At 37.6% G+C, this 21,308-nt stretch overlaps 1 protein-coding gene across 1 annotated transcript in view; it reads right to left on the minus strand.

Annotated features, from left to right (window-relative positions):
• FHIP2A (FHF complex subunit HOOK interacting protein 2A) overlaps positions 1 to 21,308 on the minus strand; it is a 34,018-nt gene that overhangs the window by 10,348 nt on the left and 2,362 nt on the right. Inside the window, exons 2-13 of the mRNA XM_027740017.2 lie at positions 15,839 to 15,917; positions 13,752 to 13,921; positions 11,528 to 11,632; positions 11,061 to 11,183; positions 7,620 to 7,904; positions 6,585 to 6,781; positions 5,247 to 5,361; positions 5,065 to 5,141; positions 4,774 to 4,966; positions 3,386 to 3,555; positions 2,439 to 2,582; positions 629 to 719 (exon numbers count right to left, since the gene is read on the minus strand). Of these exons, the coding sequence (XP_027595818.1) occupies positions 629 to 719; positions 2,439 to 2,582; positions 3,386 to 3,555; positions 4,774 to 4,966; positions 5,065 to 5,141; positions 5,247 to 5,361; positions 6,585 to 6,781; positions 7,620 to 7,904; positions 11,061 to 11,183; positions 11,528 to 11,632; positions 13,752 to 13,921; positions 15,839 to 15,917 (1,749 nt within the window). The remainder of the gene's footprint in view (positions 1 to 628; positions 720 to 2,438; positions 2,583 to 3,385; positions 3,556 to 4,773; positions 4,967 to 5,064; positions 5,142 to 5,246; positions 5,362 to 6,584; positions 6,782 to 7,619; positions 7,905 to 11,060; positions 11,184 to 11,527; positions 11,633 to 13,751; positions 13,922 to 15,838; positions 15,918 to 21,308) is intronic.

Here is a 21,308-nt window from a genome sequence, read left to right on the forward strand (position 1 = left end):
AATATAGCTCTCAATTACTGTGCTCCTTTGCATAAATTTTTCTACTTTAGAAGATTCACAGGACTTCAATGTGAAAGCTGCAAACAGGCATTGTCCTCTGACCAAGGAAACTTTATATTTGTAAAAACAAAACTTGCATTTATTTCAAAGCAGTATATCATAAAGCTTTCCCTAGCTCCCCAACCTCCCAACTTCCAACCTGAATGCCTTAGGCTGCGCATTTCCCGTGATGAGCTTTTATTTTCAAAGTCCCAGATTGCATAACTCCTATGCAGCATTTTAATTTCTCTTTAGTTCTTTCAAACAGCTTGGCAGGCAATTCTCCAAGAGAATGCAGATAAATGCAGAAGCAAATTAAGAATCCATCCAAGGTTCAGATTTTCTCTCGCTGTATTTGTTATATGAATATTAATGCATTTAATGTCATCCCTTATTCCCCCTAGAGCTATACAAGGTGAATTCATCATCAAAAGATCTCCAAAGGTAAGATTTCATTAGAAAATGAAAATTGAATTTTCCCATCTTTCATTACCAAAAGATGCATTTATTAGGACTATTTAGAGAACCATTTGTATATTCTCATAAGCGTTTCAAATTTCAAGGACCAAGGAAGACTTCACTGACTTACTTGTCTGTGGGCATCTCTGAGGTAAGTATCATAACCTGTACCCTCCACATGGTATGACGACTTTGCTTCATCAGGTACAAGACAGAGAAAACTAAAGAGAAAAAAAGTACATTAATGAGTATCTATATTCCACAGAGCATTGATCAATACTTTTTCATCATCTGTACCAGTGTACACAATGCTGAATTGTCTGGCCAATTAATCCACAGACTCTACCATAACTCTATGTTAGGAACAGAGACTACAAAATCTATTTAAGCATGTCTATTCCAACTACTGTTTGTAATAACAAGACATATACTTCAGAACTTTTGTATCTAACACTGGAGGTAAAATCCTCAGCGGAAACATTTTCTCAGAATCCGCAGATAGAATGGAGATGAAAAGGAATATTCATAACCAGTCAAGTACTTGCTAAAGGCCAGACTCCATCTTACTAGAAGTAAAAAAAATATACTTGGGAATAAACAAGCCAAAAGAGAACGAGAATTACAGGTAAAATTTTTCTAAACCTACTTCATAGGTAGCTTTATTTACCATAGTTTGCTGTGGTAAAAAATTAACATCTAAGACATACAGGAGTATTTGCATATAAATGCCCCAGTTACAAATATAACTGAATTGCCTTTACCAGATATGTAGTGTAAATACTGTATGTCCTTATTACTTCACCAATATCTGACCTAAAATGCATCATTAAATTTTGAATCATATTAGTAAATGTCTTGAAAAAAAGAATAAAAATTAGAACCACTGAAATTTCTGGAAAACAAAAAACCCTCAGTCTTTAGACCCTGATTCCAAATTTCAGCTTTCTCCACACCCCAAGAACTCCTAGATGCTCCTGGAAGATTTTTATGCAGAAATATGTAGTAGCTGACTTTTCATGTGGAGTTCATCTTATCCAAAAAAATATAAATTTGCAAAACACTGCAAATCCTGAAAAAAATTGTATTCACTGATGGAGATTACACGAGATGAATTTAGGAGAATATTCTTTGTGTCTTTGCTCCAAACCATGTCCACCATAAACTATATATAGCAGTACTGGGGGAAAGAGGGCAAGAAGTGACAATGTCTTTGTGTCCTGACTGTCCCCAGGCTGTTTGTTTCCTTTGGCCAACACCTCTGATTATTTCTGGGTAAGCAGACAGGTCAGCTGTGATACACCAGTGCTGCCTTGCTACCATGTATTAACAGAGCAAACAGCCTTTGTCCTAATATTAGTTCCTAAGAGAATTACCATCCCTAAGTTGCTTAGAGCAGAGCTTGCCCTCCTTGTGATATCCAATTTGCAGTATGACTGATAGGCACTGAGGTAGGTTACAGGTGACAGAGGTGCCCCCTAATTTTCAGGGAACAGAAGGTTATCTCCAGCATGGCAATTATTTACTTTTATGTATGTGCTTAAGGAACTTCAGGAAGTTTTGAGTTTTGGTTTTTTCCCTAAAATGTTTATGGCAAGACTCCCCATGCTTGTCCAGGAAGGTGAAGTCCTGGAACAGCAATTATTTCTGCGAAAAGCAAGTTTTATAATCAACGAGGCTTTCACAGTGAATTCCAGCTATTCAACTAGACCATTAGCTGCAGAGTTCTTCGATTTTTCTCATTTATGTTGAATTATTTTTACTTATGCAAGCTCTAATCTTTCAGAAGTAGTTTTCTGATAAAATGCCACATAATTTCCTTCTGCAGAGTCATTTTCCCAGCTGGCACAGAATAACATCCATTACAGAGTACATTTAATTTGCACAGTGTGTGCAGACACCCACACATTCAGACATTTCTTTAAGTGTTTGTTTCAACTTACCTATTTACAATTTTATGAACTTCAGTCTTCCCATCATTTTTTGGATGTTCTGGACTGACAGGTGGAGAAGCACTGAGCCACTCCTGTGCTGACAATGTGTTATCTGGAGACAGATCAGTAAATAATGGATCTTCCTCCAGGTCTCTGTCAGATTATATCAGACAAAAACATAATTATTGACAGAACATTATGGAAGGCAGGAATATCTCTGTGTCACAAGGCATGCTCTGTGTTTTTCTTCTCTGAACAACTAGGATGTTTTCCAGAACACTACCATATCCATCTTATTACCTAGTTAATACACAGAAACACCAACCTGTATAATACCCAACATTCTAAACAACAGAGGAGACATTTTTGACTCATACAAAATCACTGCATTAAGTCACTTAAACTCTGTAGCCACAGTTTTCACATGAGAAAGAGTTATACTCAGGAAATATTTCAATTATTTTAGATGACTAAAATAGCTGGTGTGGCAAGTCCTTACCCTTCCATTGGTAAAAAAATTAGTTAGAAGAGTTACATAGGATATTTTAAAGGATTTTATGTAGGGTCCTAGAAAAGTTGTTCCATCAAGAAATGATTCAAGAACATAAATATAAACAAGGCACCTAAGTGGCTGACTTCAAGAATAATCTCACTGATTATAGACTTAACCTGGGCAGATGCATAAGTAAATTGATATACAAAGACCTTTGAGTGCCTATTGCTCTGCACAAAGGCTTGTTGTAATTTTAGTTTTTCTACTCCTGTTCTAAGAATTTACATAAGTTGCTGATGTAATAATTTCTGCATCACTTTACAGATATGGAATAATACACAAGAGCACTCAAGTGCTATCCAGGCTCACTTTTCTTTCAATTACTGAAAAAAACCCCGTTTTGTTCTAAAAATAAGGATCCAAGTTAGCTGTTGTGAAAACTTCCCTTAACAATGAAACTTACACTGCTCCAGCAATCTGTCCATTCTCTACCACATCTTTATCTTCTTGACAGAGGGGCTTGTATTCCATATAGTTTCTTTCTTCCAAATTTCTCAGAACCAAATTATAAAGAATGTGCTCATTGGGTTTTTGCAATAGGTGCTCAAACATTCGTAAAGTCATTATGCTGATCTGCAACGTAAAAAGTTGACTTCAATAAAACTGATGCACTGCTGCCCTATGGTTTTGGTCTTATATCTGGTTTGTAAATCCTAGAACACTGCAATTACTTATTGACATTTGAGAAGGAAGCAAAAATCATATGAAAAATTAGGCAATTGTGACGCTGAATGTGGTATAAACATGGATGAAGAGTTCACACACATCTGAAAATCAATATGGGAATGTATTTTTTTTCTGTAAAACAAAAACTGTTCTGAAATCTGTCAAAATAACATATACATAATACAAAGAACATACAGAGAACTCACAATTTAGCTTTCCATATTACAATCAGATCCATGCTCGAAGATGGTTATCATTGTGCAAATGAGACACAGAACAGGACTTAAAAGTTAGTAACAAATACCCAGAATAAAAAAAAGTAATACTGGGATATTGTGACTAGAACTATAGGCTATGATTTTTACATGGAGATGTAGGCTTTTAAAAGGAGACTGACTTTAAGCAATACAGAGATAATTTTAAAAGACAGCTTTAGAGTGCTTAGCTTTGCCAAGATCAACTAATTTATACAGATAACTCATTCTGACAGGGTGAGCAGGTAGGCATATTGAAAAATTGATATGGGAAGGCATAGGTCTGTATTTCAGGCAAGCTTGGTTTTTATTTGAAAAAACAGAGTGGAGGTTGTTTCACGGAGAAAATGAAACAAGCAGCTCCTGAGGAGGGATTTTACTGAAGTAAATTATTTTAACAATGTTTATAGCGTGTAAAGAGTTTGAAGTTATTATATCATTTAATTGGTATTGTGTACATTCTCTGATCGCACTTCATCTAAACCCCAAATCTATATCTTATATGATAACAACACAGAATTGACACACCATGGAAAATAACAGTGACACAACATTTAACAAAGCACAAATTAAAATGCAATTACAGATGCTGAGTTTGCCCTGTCTTACAGGTGAGCAAATCTAACTAGATATGCATAGTGGGTAAGCAAATTTAGAAAAGAATCTTTAGTAAAGGTTACAATATGCTAGGTGGAGAAAACAGCTTGACTTTCATTTTCTAAAGGGAATTTGTGAGGCCGGCAGTCAGAACTCTTTTTCTTGGCAAAAAAAGTTAGTTGACACCAATATGAAAAGTCCTCACAATGGTGTCTTTGCAGACTCTCCACAAGCCAGGACTGGCCAGCAGACATTACTGTGTATCACTTCTCACCTCGTCAGAAATATGATCACAGTGCTCGATTAACCTGTGTCTCAATGGATGCCTGTTGATGTCTGCCAAGGTTTCCGGGTCTCTGTGTTCTCCAAGTATAAAATACACAAGTTCCTGCAGCAGGACATCTGAAGTGACCTGACGAACAATGCGGTGCAATAGTGCAGTTGATGTGAGGATTCCGATCTCTGAACTGAACAAAGTATTTCATATCAGACATGTAATGGATTTCAGCTGAAAAAAATCAGCTTGATTCAGATTCTGTTCTGTGTCTTGTAGGATGCTACTCACGTTTGCATCAGCTGAGGTTCCATAACATCAATGAAAAATCGTTCCCGCACAGCTTTTGCCATAGCAACAGCAGTCATCTGAAACAGAAGTACAAAATGGTGTGTCTCAAACTCAAAAGCTAAGAAACAACTGGAACTACTTATTTGCTGAATATATTTGTATCATTTGAACATAGTTCAAACCTTTTGTGCTTCTTTGATGAGCTGATCACAGTAGTCAAACCAAGAAAGAAACGAAATCAACGCTCTTTTCCCTGGAAAAGCAGATGCATCTTCTTTGTGGCTATAGGAATCCAAACTAGAGAACACAGAGAAAAATATTTATTTAGTCTACAAGTAAGTGAAGAATCTTGGACTTCATTCTTATTGAACCTAACAGAATAATCAATGACCTACTTGTAGCGAAGGGAACATTAGAAAGGCTTTTCTGCCAATCTATACTAATCTGGCAGTGCCATCATTACACAGGTGTTCAGAGACATGCTGAAGGATGCACAGTATGTACAGCAGAAGAACTCTGGTTAAGTATTTCTGCAGTCAGAAGGGAAAACTGATCACCAAGTCTGGTCTCCCAGGAAACAGAGACCACAGAAACTGAATCAATTACTCTTGTAGTCACAGAACCATAAAATGAAGGCAATTGTCCTTCTCTACTCAGTAAGCAACCTCAGTAAGCAAACTCAAGTCCAGCAAAACCACGCAGTGTATACCTGAAACTAGATTGTATCTTTCACAAAAAAGCATGTTATTTCAATTTAAGGGCTCTAAGAATAACATATACACCATTTTCTTTGGTAAAGCACTCCAACAGTTATTTATCCCACAATTCAAAGTTGTAGTTTTTCCCCTTCTAATTTCAAACTCCAACCACCATAAATTTTGGTGGTTTTGGACATTTTGGACATTTTGGACATTTTGGACATTTTGCAAATACCTACTATTTGTCTCAGTACTAACAGGTCATGAGTAATTCATAGTAAGGTGAATGGGGAAGAGAAATCTTTTGGGAATCTAACATGCAAGCAGTTAGGATGACAGGCATGTATCTTCTGCTTCATGCTGATGAATCAAGCAATATCTCTTTCCTTCTTCTTTTTCACTGCAAAAATTTTGCAACAGCAGGCTGTTATCAAACGCACCCTTCCTGCCCCCCACAGCAGCTGACAGTGCCCGCTGTGTACAGTGAAAAGTTTGTGTTTCCTAAATCCTGGACATCTGCACAAGAACATAATCCATACCTGATACTCCAATGGCACCACTACAAACTGCTAACATAAGTCAGTGGAAAAATTTGCCCCCTGAGGAATGTCTGCAGAGGATCGGCAGGCAAACCTGGCCCCATGTCAGAAATCATGTGTACACTGGACAACCAAGTGTACTACTCTGCTGTAGCTGTGGGTCAGCTCTGAGGCTTTAGCATGGGGGGGTGAATATTTTATATACCTTATCTACCTATAAAATTAGTTTCAGGGAGGGATGTAAAGTCACTTTGGGTATTAAATACAAAAATAAAATTCTTACCCCCAGTTAATTGCCTCCACTGTTTCAATGTCTAAGGGATCCAGTGACTGAGGCAAGGCTTTGTAGAGGGTGGCCAGCCTGTCTGTCAACAATTCACATAAACAAGTGCTTTGGGTCAGGCACTTGGCAGCTGCTGGTTCTGGCAAACTCACCAAAAGCATGAGGCCTTCACAGGCCTTCACTGCTATCCGGCCGTCCTGGCAGAAGGGCATGGAAGAATTAATCAGAGGGTGAATGAAGCTCACTTGAAATCAAGAAGCAAACATCTCCCAAATAAAACCTCTCCATTTTCCCACAGTGAGTGAATGCATTTATTTTGGTTGACTTCTCAGTCATTAATGAATTAGGATGTAAAGAATCTCACCTGTCAAATACTAAGAGTGCAACTGCAACCTTCAGGCTGACAGAACTAGTGCTGTAGGTCACCCTGAGATCAAGATATTATATCCTGTAAACTAATCATGTAACAATGACGAAGTGCAGTGGTAGAGTCAGTTTTCTGCTCCCAACACTGCTGTTCCAATTACAGGCTTACCCAACCCTCTACATTTTCTGAAAGTGTCTGCATTTGAGGATGGAGCTAGGTAAGACATACAGCAGGTTTTTCTAAAGAACACAGACTTCTAGAGATAGCCCAGTGCCCTCACAAAAAGAATGTGTTTGGTTAAGTCAGAACAATTAAAAGCAGGTTTAAAAATATTCTCTCGTGATATATTTAACCTTCTGATTATCCTATGTAGTTTGTCTGTGAAACATACAGCATCCTATATATATTTCTTTAAACACCCCACTTACATTACCAGCAACAAACTTAGTATTAATTTTCTAAAATAATATTTTTAATCTGAATTGACAAAAAAAATTGTCAATTTACAAAAGCTGCCTGCAAAACAACCCTCATTTTAGCTTTTATAGCTAAAATACAGTGTGTATATTTGTGTATATTCACTCCCTCTCTCCATTTCACACAGCATCCAACTATTTCATTTTATTACATTAAACAGAAAAAAACCCCCAAACCAAAAAACAACTCACGGGACTTTTAGTGAGGTTTAGTAGAGAATTCACTAAATTATAGTCTTGATTTGGACAAACAGTGGAGGACTCGGGTGATGACGTGACATTTAGTTCATCCAGACTGAAGGAGAGATCATCCGTCGGTTGTGGGAGCTCATCTTCCCTCTCCATGTGCTCCACTCCGGCTGCACTGGGCATTTCTTCAGCTTGTCCTGTGTCTGTTGTCACAGAGTCTTGGTCTTTTATCATGTCTTCTGTGATTACACTTGCTGATTCTTTCGAAGCCATTGCTTTTAACTTATTCTGCAAAGCATTTTTTGGAATTACACAGTTGAAATCACTGTTCATCCCGAAGCAGAAATTTACTAAAAGCAATTTTTTTTACATCAGCATTTGAAGTAGTCAAGGCTGGATACAGTAACCACATAGAAGGTTTAAACCTAGGCCATTTTTAAATCTGCTTAAAGTTCTCTTAAGCCCTGCACCATTTTGCTTCAAGGCTGAATATGTCATTTACAAAGAGATGGCAACTTTTTTCATTCACTACTGAAGGCACATATTCACTTGACTGCCCACAATTTGATAGAAGTTTTTCATTTACCCTATTGGTGCACCTTTAGCCCTTAGCACATACCATAAAACACCCTTTCTAGGCCAAGGCATCAAATTCATCCAACATCTGAAACACTGTTTCCAGTTGGAGTCACACAAGTAAAATAATTCTAAGTTTCTTGAGATTTTATCTTCCACAGGAAAGAGGAAAAACCGCCTTTTATGACAGCAGGGTACTCTCAAATTGTGTTTTCTCATGAAGAAAAAAGCTGAGTAGATTGAAGGGACAGAAGATACTAGAAGTTAGCATTGGGCACTGGATACTGTAACAGGTGACAGAGAACCTTCTCGCAAGCTCCACAGCATCTCTACTTAGCCTGAAAAAAAGCAACTCATCTGTCTTCCCATAAATCTGTCTCCAGCACATAAAAAGATATTTAAATTTGTGCTTTGTGATATCAAGAAGAAACTCAGAGCAAGGCAAAAAATCAGTGATCTTCTGGCATATGTGCAGGTGAATAATACTTTATTGGAATCATAAATTAGACTGCAGCACAAGGCATTTTTTTCCAAGCAAGTACAATAGTGAAGTTATTAATCCAAATGCTTCCCTTCTCTATGATAACACCAAAATTATTACAAATATATCTCAAGCATTAATTATTTAAAAGACTAACCATTTGGGGTTAATGCATTTAGTACATACAAGCCAGCAGGGACTGACTACATGACAGTCTCAGGCAGCAAACCAGAACTGCTGTGAACGTTTGCTTGATCGCTGTGCATTCATTGTGGGGAATTTGCAGCGAGCATTGTGATACACTCATAGAACCAATTCCCTGGAGAGGCAAACAGTGGTAAAAGCAGCAAACTGCATGCTATAAAATAAGTACAATTTTTTACTACAGTAGAAAAATCAGTCCTTCAACATATGTATATTTTTTTTCGACACTGTAAAAGCATAAGGTGGCAAAGCAGCAAAAATGTGTCTGTCTGAACCTTGTTTATCTATCCCTAAAGTTGCTGGAGTCCTCCAGTATCATCTCATCTATTTTATCAACACACAGAAGTATCTGATCACAACAATGACCCTTGCACATAAAGCAGAACTAAAGGCTGGAACAGCCTTTCATTCCTGGATTACACACTGTTGCTGTTACACACTGTTACCACTCAGGTAGCAGGCAGTGCTGTCAAAGGGAAAAGCTACTTTTCTCAAAAACTGGGTAATATTTTGTAAAATATTACAAATATTTGATCTTATTACTTCATGTCTGGACTCTTCTACCATTTGAAAAGCCATTGTTTATTTAGCTGAGGCATTGATGAGAAGACCTAACATATATAAATGTATGAATGCCCCTAGAAATGTGTCCATAGCTCGTTCTTCTTATATTAGCAGGCAACACAAAGCAGTTTGTACATTGAACAACACACAGACAGAATTTTTGTGTGTATTTAAGCTTCCTATTGTCTAATCATGCAATTCTGCAGCTCAGCTGCTCACCTGCCTCCTGCAAAGGTGCAAAACAGGATCCTGAATGACCTAATAGAAAAGGTTACATAAAACACATATTCAATGCTTTCTATACGAAGTACTCATGAATTCAGCATCAACAGAGAGTTGACAATATAAAAATATACTTTTATATTTTCGTGATATGTAACCATCAGAGTTTCAAAATCTGTGGTGGATGATGCCATGTCTAAGTTCAGATAGATTTTAAAATAATTCTGTGAAAAAATCGACTGATACCACAGCTGATGAGAATCTCTACTTGATTTGTGGTGAGAAATGTAAAGCTGATAATTTGTAGTATTGAAAATAGAAGTGAATAGTGAAACTATTGTTCGTTTTTTAAAACGAAGGTACAACTTTCCAGCAGACACTATATTAGAACTTTTTTAAGGTCTCAAGAGCAGAAGCTGAAACACAGAGAATCAAGTGTCCCTTTGTATGGAACAATCAGTTACAAGGAGTATTTCACCTCAGATGGGATGAGATGGGGCAAGTTTAGCATAAAATATGACCGAGGTAGAGCTAATAAGCCAAACATTACAATGTATATTCTTTACCTCTACAGAAGAGCTACGAAAACTCGGTCTAAAGAAAAGAGCCCAATAATACCAAAATAAAATTAGTATAGGGTTTTTAAAGCTTTAAGTAAGCAGAATGAAGTTCTTCCAGTTCTTATTTCCACAAGAGATATAACTTGCCCAAGAGACAGTTATGCCATGTAGCTTTACTGGTTAAGCAATACAGGTGAAAGATTTTACTAAAAAATAACCAGCATTCTATCAACACTCTATTTGATATGGAATCATACAAAGGAAATCCTGAGTTTGTACATACTCAGTTCTTTTATGCCCATAAAATCCTGAAGAAACTGGTCAAGAACAGTCAAAGAAGGAAGCAAAACTAACAGATAAGCACAGGATGATTTGGTGAGATCCATCTGCATTTCAGTTTATAAGTGTTGGAGATTTGAGAAAGAAATGCCACAAAAAATTGTGTAAATTTACCCTTTTGTGCACTTGAAGGTCAGAAACAGTGACCAAGTCACAACAACAGCACCTCTAAGAGGCCTAGATGTGAACAACAAGAATATTCTTTCCTATTAAAGGACAATTCTGCACCACATGTACCTTATGGGGAAACAACCACCCCAAGTTGTGAAGACAAATGCCTTAGGCTACAACATTTACAATAATGCTGTGAAGGAAACAGGAGCTACAAGAAATGTTCATCAGCTTGCCTGAACTCCACAGCCAGCATTGTTTGCAATTACAGATCCCTTTTAAATTTGGAATCATCTGGATTTCCATGTCTTTTTTAATATTGGAATCCTGCTATTTTGAGGAAGAACACTAACAGTGTCTCAAGAAATTCTGAATAAATTTACTCACCTCAAGGAAGAAGTTGACCAGGTATGGATCTTGTTTCAGCTTTGCACATACTATACAGAGAAACTGAATTTCTTCATTTTCTGTTGGTGTTGCCAGAACTTCACCACACAACCGGATTAATTTCTGTCACATAAAGCAAACAATGAAGACAGAGAGTAAGCTATACATTTTCCTAGGAATAGTGGACTGAATTATTCTTCTATACACGTACTACAGTTATGTATGATTATTGGCTTGAACATTTGCTCTAGATTTAGATTGCCATAAACAAGTTTTCTTTATTATTTATGACTTACATTGCAGTGGCAGTTCATGGCTCTAATCATCAATACATTAAAAGCAATACTGCACTCGAGCAGTTTCTTTAATGCACTTGACAATGGAAGAATTAAAGATACCACTAGGTACAGCAGAATAAAAGAAACTTGTCATGCAAAAATATATTTTACTTCAGATCTGAACAGTACCTGCACTGGTCTGTGCACATTTATGTGGGGGAGAAGAGGTTGCCGTATTCTTCCAAGAAGCTTTGTGTAAAAAGCCAGAACTTGCTGTTTCATTCCTGGAGGACACTGAAAGAAAACCAGATGAACAATAACAAAAATATAACAAATGTGGAGAAAAACAGAGATGCAAATTTTTCACTCAGAATGGCTAATTAAACAGCAATAATATATCCAAAAGTATTTTAAAAATCATCATCTGTTAACGCATTACTTTATTGATAATAAGAGAGATCAACAAAAAATGTTGCATCTCATTGTTTTTTTCCTTTTCAAATTATTCATACTTTCAGTTAATTGCTCTAGGGCAGACTTCTACCAATCTTTCCAGAAAACATTCCAGATCATTACAGTAATAAGGGGAAATTAACTTGGAATTATTTTGCTACAGGTCAGCTCTCTTTTAGGGTACTGTACCACAAAATCCAGCCACTCACTGAGTCAGTACATACAAATAAAGAATTATAAACTATAAACATTTTAATATCTACAAAAGGTTTTTTAGAATCACAAGCAATTAACCTTAGACAGACAAAGCATTTATAAATGCACAGATGTTCCAGGACAAGAGAAAGCTGTTGTTTTTCCTGAGCAGAATATAAATCACAAGCAAATAAAATAAATCACAAATATCTGTGGAACAGATATCGTTCTACTGTCCCCCATGCACCTCATCACATGAAAGTACTTTCCTACCTCCATGAGATCTGACGGCTTGTGGTCCTTTATGTACCTTTGTTTCTTGCTAAATCCCCCAAAACTCATGTGTTCTACCACGTTAATATATGCTGTTACTCCATAAGTTAATTTTAACCCACATAATTTCCCTCCTCTGGTTCACTGCACAGCTGAATGGAGCAGGGGTAGCAACAGCCAGGAATGACAACTGCCCAACCTGACTCTCCTCTCAAAGTAACTACTCCTAGATTTTTAATCCATGTTGAATAGAATGGCAAAATATCTACCATCAGGACACATCTACAGTAATGTAGTAAGTCTGTCTGACTGTTGTGAAAGGAAATTATTCTTTTTGCACTAGATCTTTGTAACACCTTGCAAGCACTGAACTGTGTGTTTACTTCAGATATATCAACTCACTAGTGGCAAAGTGTAAAGACAGGCTTTACAAGAATTGCTTGTACAGGAGTATTTGCATGAGTACAAAATGACTTCTCTCAACTCTTAGAAATACACCACTAATTACCCACTTCACATATGTCACCAGTTCATCTTGGTTTCTTGACAAAGTTTATAGTTTACTGAATGAGCTGTATTTCTGAGCAAGTATTTTCAATACAGCAGGTATCTTAGCCTGACTGTAGGACAGGTGGTATAGTAACAGGAATTGCAGATCTCTGGCCCTTTCAGAACACGGAACATTCCAGGCTCAGACTGCTCATATCCTACATTGTCTATTTATAAAAAAATCAAGTGGATTAAAAACTCATGACAATGTGTAAAAGACTGAGAATGAAACCCTGGAGAGCTCCATTTGTCCTTGGTATAAGACACATCACGCTTCCCTAACTGCATCCGCATCGTGATACAGAAAGTTCTAGCACAAGGACTGCCAAGCTAATTCACCCCATGACCCATCCAACCCCACACACTTTACCTCAGAAGTCTGTCAAGAAAGACAGAAACAAGAATGCACCAAGACCATGAAGGGAACTTCATGTGTGCCACACGTGTGCCAGGGACTACCTTCATACCAAAGACTCAGATGTGAAAACTGTCTGGAGATCAAACTAATGCTTTCTGACATGGAAGTCTTTCTGAGCAATAACGCACCACACTCAGAAAAATTTATCAAAAATTTGTATCTAATACTGCACTTTTCACCCAAGAATCTCCCAACAAAGGACAGAGAGGGATAATATTGTCTTGTAGAAGCCAGAAAAACTCTAGACTGAACAAAAATGTTTCTCTTAGTTTCACAGTCCATATTATCAGAGTGGCGAGTAACAAATCTCAGGGTTCTGTCTTAGCATCTCTCTGGTTTTCTCACTTTGATCACACTCATAAAAGACTGTTATTTGTATTATGTTGGAAGCATAAGCAAACAGCTTTTTGCTGGAGTTCAGTGTCCCACACTACCACCCACTGTAGAACTTTTCTATTATTAATAGTTCCTATTACAATTAGGAGCTCACACAAAAGATAATCTGCTCTGCTGAGAAGTACATACGTCAGCTTTTCCTAGTGTGTAGAGAGTCTCCAAAATCTTGTGATGTAGCAAATATTCCATACATGGTCCTGTTTCGCCTGATTCCCTCTCATTTTCTTCTTGAACTAGAATATCCAACATCTGTTCCAGGTGAGAAGGAATGTTGGTATCAGTCACAGGAGCTTTGTCATCTGAACAGAAGAGATGGGCAATTAAGAATTATTAAAATATTGTCCTCACTTTTCTTAAGTTCAGTTCCAAATTTAAGATTTAAAAACATGACCACTCATTTCAAGAATCTTATATACAGTAAGTTTTTCCATGTCCTAAATCAGATTTTCAGAACCATATCTGGAAATGTAAACTGGATTATGCATTGGGCAGATATTTAACCTTGCAATGGGGAGAAGGGGAAATGCCAAAATTCAAAACATGGTCAAAAAGGAAAAATTCTACAGCCAGAAACCAAGTTTTGGGAGGGAAAGGTTCAGCTCTCAATCTGCTGGTTAGTATCCACTCTGTCTTGATAACTTCCTCTTTAACTCTCCATGTAGTGTTCTCAAAGCTCTAAATGGCCTTTAACATCAGCTTAATCTGCACCTGATCAGTTCTTTTACAAATTTAAAAACTAAATTTTTTTTTCTAATGATAACAACAAAGAAAACCCAAACTCCATGCTGTTTACTCTTCACAAGTGTTTAAATTTCTCTTTTATGCTTTCTGCATTGAGATAGAATTATGTCAAACTTTATGAAGGAAAGGGTACGACTGATTTCATTATACTAAAATCATGAAACTGTAGTGGATTTATGCCACTGGCAGTGGGAGTTGGTATTAACATGTTGTAGAGCATATCCACAACATGAAGATTTTCCTCTTTTATTTTTTTCAGCAAAATTCTACTTGAACAGCTATCCCACTAGCTAGGGAAATGGTTACTACTTCTTATGCAATAACCTAAAAATAACTGTCACTTGCATGCACATGGCAATGAGACCACACAGGAAAACTGCCATGTCAGAGTGATTTTGGTCTCTGCCACAACCTCCAGTAGCCTGGAGTGTTTTGCTTGAATTTCCTAGGCATAATTCTGCTCCTACTGCAGAGGACAGAAATATATTCACTCAGTGGAAACTTGTTTTTCAAATGACTTGTGAAAGTCTGGGAGAGAGGTCAGCTTTTATTCTGCACCACGTCATTGCAGGTATCACTTTTCCCCCACCACCCTGTCCTTTCCACCTTAGGAAACATCACATAGTGTTCCAAAAGACGGGTATTTAGAACCAAGGGTCAAGTTGTAGCTTGTAGGAGTAAATGTTGATATAAACAAGATCATCAGTCCAGACACAAACACAGATTCAACAGCTCTTCCAGCAGAAATGCACAATTAATACACTTGAGGAAAGCATGGTAACATTCATTTTTAAAACACAGTAGTTTAATAACAAAATAAAAAATTTACAAGTTGCATAATTTGCAAAAAAAAAAAAAGAAAACCCATGAAAAAGTTTAAGAAAAAGCAATTACAGCCATATTTCATCAGAATATGCATTTTTTAGAAGAGCAAAATAACACCTGGATAAGGTTTAACAAAACGTGTTCTAATCTGCTCACAAATTCACTTTTCAGAGCTATTTTATCAAAATACCTTTCACTGACACAGGACACTAAAGCAAAAAAAACTGATACGGAGCACATGGAATTCATATATGTCCGATAAAATCTACGACCACAAAATTACTTCTATTAAAATCTTGGTAAGAAAAAAAATCCCTGATGCAAACCAATAAAATGTAAACAGCAGGGACTAAATTTCTGTAGTTGTCTGTTTAGATTAAACAAAATATGCAAAGACAGAAATTGGGTCAGACATGAAAAGGTACAGTTCTCTACGTGGTACTTAGGAACTCTCCTTCAATCCTTTTTCATGCCTGCTTTTTAAGGGGTGGAGGTACACAATACTTTTGATTACTAACTATTATTGTTGGCATTTTGATAAAAGACATGACTAATTTTAGTATTTCTTAATCTTTTCTTTTTAAAAACACTGAAATTGATAATTTTAGTTTTCACAAAAGAGACAAACCCAAAGTGCTTTTTTCTTTTACCTGAGGTCTCTATGTAGTAATGGGTGATGGCTTTCCAGTGGTAAACAAAATCTTCTTGTAATGGAAGGGAAGGTGCAAGCTATGGGGAAAAAAAACAACAAACAAAAACCATTTACAAATGAAATTAACATGTTTCCTCAGAGATTAAACTGAATTTTATCTTATACTTGGAACTGAACTGCTGCAGACTAGTGCTACAATTAAGTCTCGGTCTTTTACCTTTAACAAGGCCTACATACATTATTCATGGCTGAGCCCCATGTCAAGCTGCCTGGCTTGTGAATATCAGTAATAATCTCTGTGATGTCTCTATGACCAGACAATCTATTTGAAGCAACAAAAGCAATTGCTCATACAGCAAAGCAACACTAGAAACCTGTGTTTCTAGTCTAGATCACAGTTTTGTCCTGTAGAAAAAATCATGTTCTTTTACATCTGCTCTTGATGCCATTTTCCTTTTTTGTACACTCTGTTCTCCTCTCCTCCTCTATTCCCTTAAAAATACCAATTAGTTGCTTCATACAGTTTTTCCTGTTAACCACAAGTTCTTTCAAAAGATCTTTGTTCAGTTTTTGGTGATGGTTTTTTGGTTTTGTGTTTTTTGTTTTGTTTTTTTTCCCCCACAGTAGGACCATCCCCAGAACTTGGCAGGTTATTTGTTTGTTTGTTTGTTTGTTTTTAAACAAGCACATTTCTTATTTCATTTCTGAGAGAAAAGAAAGTTTCTTCTTTTCTGGAGGAATCTGGGATGGCTGGTTGGGTGTGACCAGCATCCAGGAATAACATGCTGCAAGAATAAAACACAGCCTCCCACTTAGTCACCATCAGCACTGCTCCTTCCCAACTCAGCTGGAGACCTGGTGCCCTGTGGCCCATTACACCATAGGCAGCATGTGAAAAAATGAGGACCACAACCATTTCCCCTCTCTGTTCTCCAAAGAAAGAGTTGAGGCAAACACTGAATTTGTGACCACAATATAAAATGTTCTGAGTTGGTAAAATCAGCAATTCTATAGGGAAAACCCCCACCACTTTACAGAATCTCAGAAGGGCTGAGATTGGAAGGGGTCTCTGGAGATATCTCTGGAGTCCCCCTGCTCCAGCATGGTCACCTAGAGCCAACTACCCAGGACTATGTCCAGATGCCTTTTGAATACATCAAAGAATGGAGATTCCACAACTTCTCCAGGAATCTGTGCCAGGGTTCAGTCAACCTCACAGTGGGAAAGTTTTCTCCCCCAAAAAACTACAGATACCACATTTGAGACTAGTAACTCTGAATTCCTCTGGTGACTCCTTGTAGGGTCTAATAAGTGCTGAGTTGTCCCTGTTCTTGGGCAAACACATGCACAGGGCCCAGGTGTCTGTATGGTCTTCCCTAGGTAGTGCTGGTCTTTTTGCAAAAGCTCTGGACATTTTCCACGTCAGTCTCTTCTTTGCCTTGAATTTAATGACACTTAAATTTATCTTAGTAAAGCTGTAGAGCCCAGTATATGAACAGCATGCCATGTGAGATAAGTGGAATGCTAATTGTTAATGGCCCTTTGCACACAGGACTTTGACATGCAAGACTCTGAAAAAGTAGTGGTGCTTGGCAACTATCTCCGCCTGCATCCTGGGTGGAAATGTGCCCTCCAAAATGGCAACTAGGAAATCAAACTGACAGTGCTTATCCTCTCCCTGACAGTGTGCACCCACAAAGTCTTCCACATTTCCATGGCTGGGCACTGGGAGCAGCACTTTAGCACACCATCTACCACAGAAGAAATATCAGGGCAGCACACACTGGACAAAACTAGTTTATTTTACTACGATGTTTATGAGGTTATTGAAATTCAGAAGAATAACTGAACAAACTGAAGACTGAGCATGTGATTATTTTGTATCATACTTCATATGTCGCACTTGCTGCTGTAAATGTATATTTCAAGCAATGTAATGATCATTTAGCATCTTTCTGTAAAAAAAATATACCAAAACCTCAACGCTGGCTGACAAATAGTAGAGACAACTTTTGAGGAATAAAGGCCTTTCAGACCACTCTATTTCCAAAGTAACACATGATAGATAACGTTAAAGATTTATCCTTGGCTGATGTGATTTTCCTCTCCACTTCTTCTAGCCTCATCTGCCTCAAGATGAATTAAGTGCTTCTGAGCAGTGCCAGGAAAAGGATTTCGCTTCTCAGCACTGTCAATAATTTATCTACCACGGGAGAGAACAGGGGATACAGACACTCTCCCTCCCAACAAATGCCTCCAGGGATTCTTCTCAGAGGTGAAAAAGTAATTCAGGGACAGGTCCTGCCCTTTTAAATTAAAACACTCAGTGATTCCACAGTCTCCTCTAACTGAGGACTGCAAGCCAGACATACCACATAGAGATATCATTAGCAGGTGTGTGCACCTGTAGACGTGTACAGGTATCCTGTTGGGAACACATGATCAGCCTTGCCACCGAGATGTAACTCCAGCAGCATTATTCTGAAATAAGTGTTTTACCAATTGAAAAAAAAAAAACAAAGGACACACCCAAAAACCCCCACAGACACAAAATCAAGGTAAAGACCAAGACCAAGATACCACCTTACATGTAAACAAAGCCAAGCACTGGAAGGCATTAGAAAAATGTCAGCTCCTAAACACTTGGTTGACATACCCTACCAGGACAGGTAATTCTAGGATGAAGTTGTAGTTTCTATTTTAGGATGAATTATTAGCTAGCAGCTGAGATGAAATACATGTCACAGTTGCCATCATGAATAACCACTCTATTGTATAAGTACTCAGACCTGTCTACAGATTCTGAAGCAAACCAAAATTCATTGTGAAGGCCATTAATTCCTGCTATTTGTCTAATTTGAAGGAATTACCTTAGAAGTACAGTTATTTCTCACCATTTTATTAATCTTAATGTAATTACCTATGTTCTTACTAATTTTGAGCTATTGATTCCTACTCTCAACTGAAGTTCTCTTCCTTTGGGGAAAAAACCCAACATCTTCAAGACTGCAGTGCAGGTGCTGGTATATCAAATAGCCAAAACTCAGTGAACACCACTAAAAACCAGCCCATTGGAGCAGATACTGATTAGCTCTTCCATCTGGTGCCCAACTCCAGCAGTTTGGCTTCCTAGGAGTGAGCTAGCTAAACTTAACACATGCTGCCTTATCATTCTGGTGACAATATGTAAACAAAGATCAAACCCCACTCCTTCCAGGAAAAGTGTTATTCTCAGGAGAACTAGAGATCTTTGACCAGAACTACAGTCTGCTCATTACAAAACCTGTCCAAAATACAATTCCACGTAGTTTTTAAAAGTATATAAAATTTGTGTTTAGGCAGGAAAAAAAGTAACATCAAGGACAAAGACATTTAGAAATATTCAGTATTTAATAGAAATTCTTTTGTGCATGTATTTTTCATGTAAGCTTTTCAGAAGTGCAATTCAATACTGAAAAGAACAGAAACATCAGAAGCTAGTGATATCTTTCGGACAACCTCAGTATCAGTATCTTTTGGACAAAAACTAAAGAGAACACTGTATAAAAAAATAACAGGTACTTTCCGGTCAGATGTCACAGTAAAAAAGAAAGCAGAAACTGGGTCAAAGAGAAAGGAAGGGGAAGTGTACACACTGCCCTGAGTGAAACAAGGAAAACTACAGCAGTCACTTGATGTTTTTCTTCAATCTTACCACTCCACTAGTGTGAATGTCTGGGCTGACAGTAAATGTGTAAAAGGACTAATGCTTGAAGGTTTATTTGATCTTCAGCTGATGGATGTACAGAGTTTATAATGGCCACTGCTTTCACATATAAAATTAAGGCTGCAGATGCTTGCAAGCCATGCATTAAATTTTGTCATCATAATTTGTTAAAGCAGCACAACATTAAAACAATGAGTAATGTGAGGTCATTACATTAAATAAAGTGGGTTCAAGAAGAATAAATTCTGTTCTGATCAGTTATGCAGCTCATGATTTTGGAGCAATGCCTACATCAAGTGACTCGGTTTCTTTCAAACCTTAGTTCCACCTCAAAAATAAGAAAAGAAGCTACTTAAAATTATGTTAAGCTCCCAGTGTAAGAGATATAGTGGAATAACAGGCTGGTAGAAAGGGGGTCTCAAGAATGTGCAGCAGACACCAAAGTCTTAATTCACTCCCTGGTACCAACAGAGAGATGAAAATATATTTGTCTGACAGCAAATTGCAAAATTCAAAACAACCAAAATAATATTTTTCCTGCTCAAGGTACACAGCTCAAAAACCTCCCTTCGAGTTGACTATTAAGATGAAACATCTAAAAGCCAAAATCAAATACAAACAAAAGCCCTTTGAACAGTGACTGGCCACTTTACAGACAAAATATTTTGTCCAGGGAAAGATGAGTGAAGAGCACAAGATAAGAGAAAAAGAAGTCTAACTTGCTGCTTTGTTACTGTACACTACATTCTGTTGTTACTGAGAATGTAGCGCTCATGGATAGCCCTTTGGGATAAAAGTATATCAGAAATGCATAGCAAATGGAAAACATCTCGAGGACAAGCCATACATAAACTGTCATAGATTCAATAATATTAACCCCATGAAGCAACAGCATTTCTGTTTTGCCCTGAAGTAAGGTAACAGAACAAGGACTGCAGTCCTGTCCACCATTCTTACCAACTCACCCAACCCAATCTAAGGGTGCTCTGTCAGCACAGTAGCACAGTAGTGCTTGCTCATCTGGATGCTGCAGAGAAATCCAGAAAGCAAAAAAATACCTAAAATACTGGCAGGGTTGACAGAAGAGGTGACAAAAACTAGAATTCAATTGTAATGAAAATCATGAATATGATTTCAAACACTTGGGCAACTTAGGTAGAAAAAAATGAAAGTTTTGGGTTATTCAATGTAGAATCATAGAATCATAGACTGGTTTGGGTTGGAAGGGACCTTAAAGACCATCTAGTTCATATCCCCCTGCCATGGGCAGGGAACCTTCCACTACACCAGGTTGTTTAAAGCCTCATCCAGCCTGGCCTTGAACACCACCATAACCATTCCAGGAAAAAGTCCTGGTATGAAAAGGTCTTAATAAAAGCAGCTGATCCCTTATGTTTGCCTCAGCACAGTCCTGTCACAAAGGCAGTCAATTGAAGAGTGATACATTCACAACAAGTAAAAGGCAAATACTGCCATGTCTATCAGACTGTCAACCTTTGGAACTCCTTGTCAAGAGTTCAGAGGGATGGCACACTGAGGGTAAGATAGAAATGATTATCTAACAGCATAGTAATGTACTGTTTAAATGCATCTCTCTAAAGTCTGTAGGCCTGTGGGCCCTGAGGCAGGGCAGGAGCATTATGTAAGTGAAGTGCAGGAGAAAGGACAGGGGAGAAGGGCTTCACCAACCATTTTGATTTAAAGTAGTCCCACCCATGAAATCTAAGCCCAGGCTCTTCAAGTGTATTGAAGTGTCCAGCTC

Source organism: Pipra filicauda, unplaced genomic scaffold (genome assembly GCF_003945595.2).
Source record: "Pipra filicauda isolate LSUMZ 115617 unplaced genomic scaffold, ASM394559v2 scaffold322_size837228_pilon, whole genome shotgun sequence".
NCBI lineage: Eukaryota > Metazoa > Chordata > Aves > Passeriformes > Pipridae > Pipra > Pipra filicauda.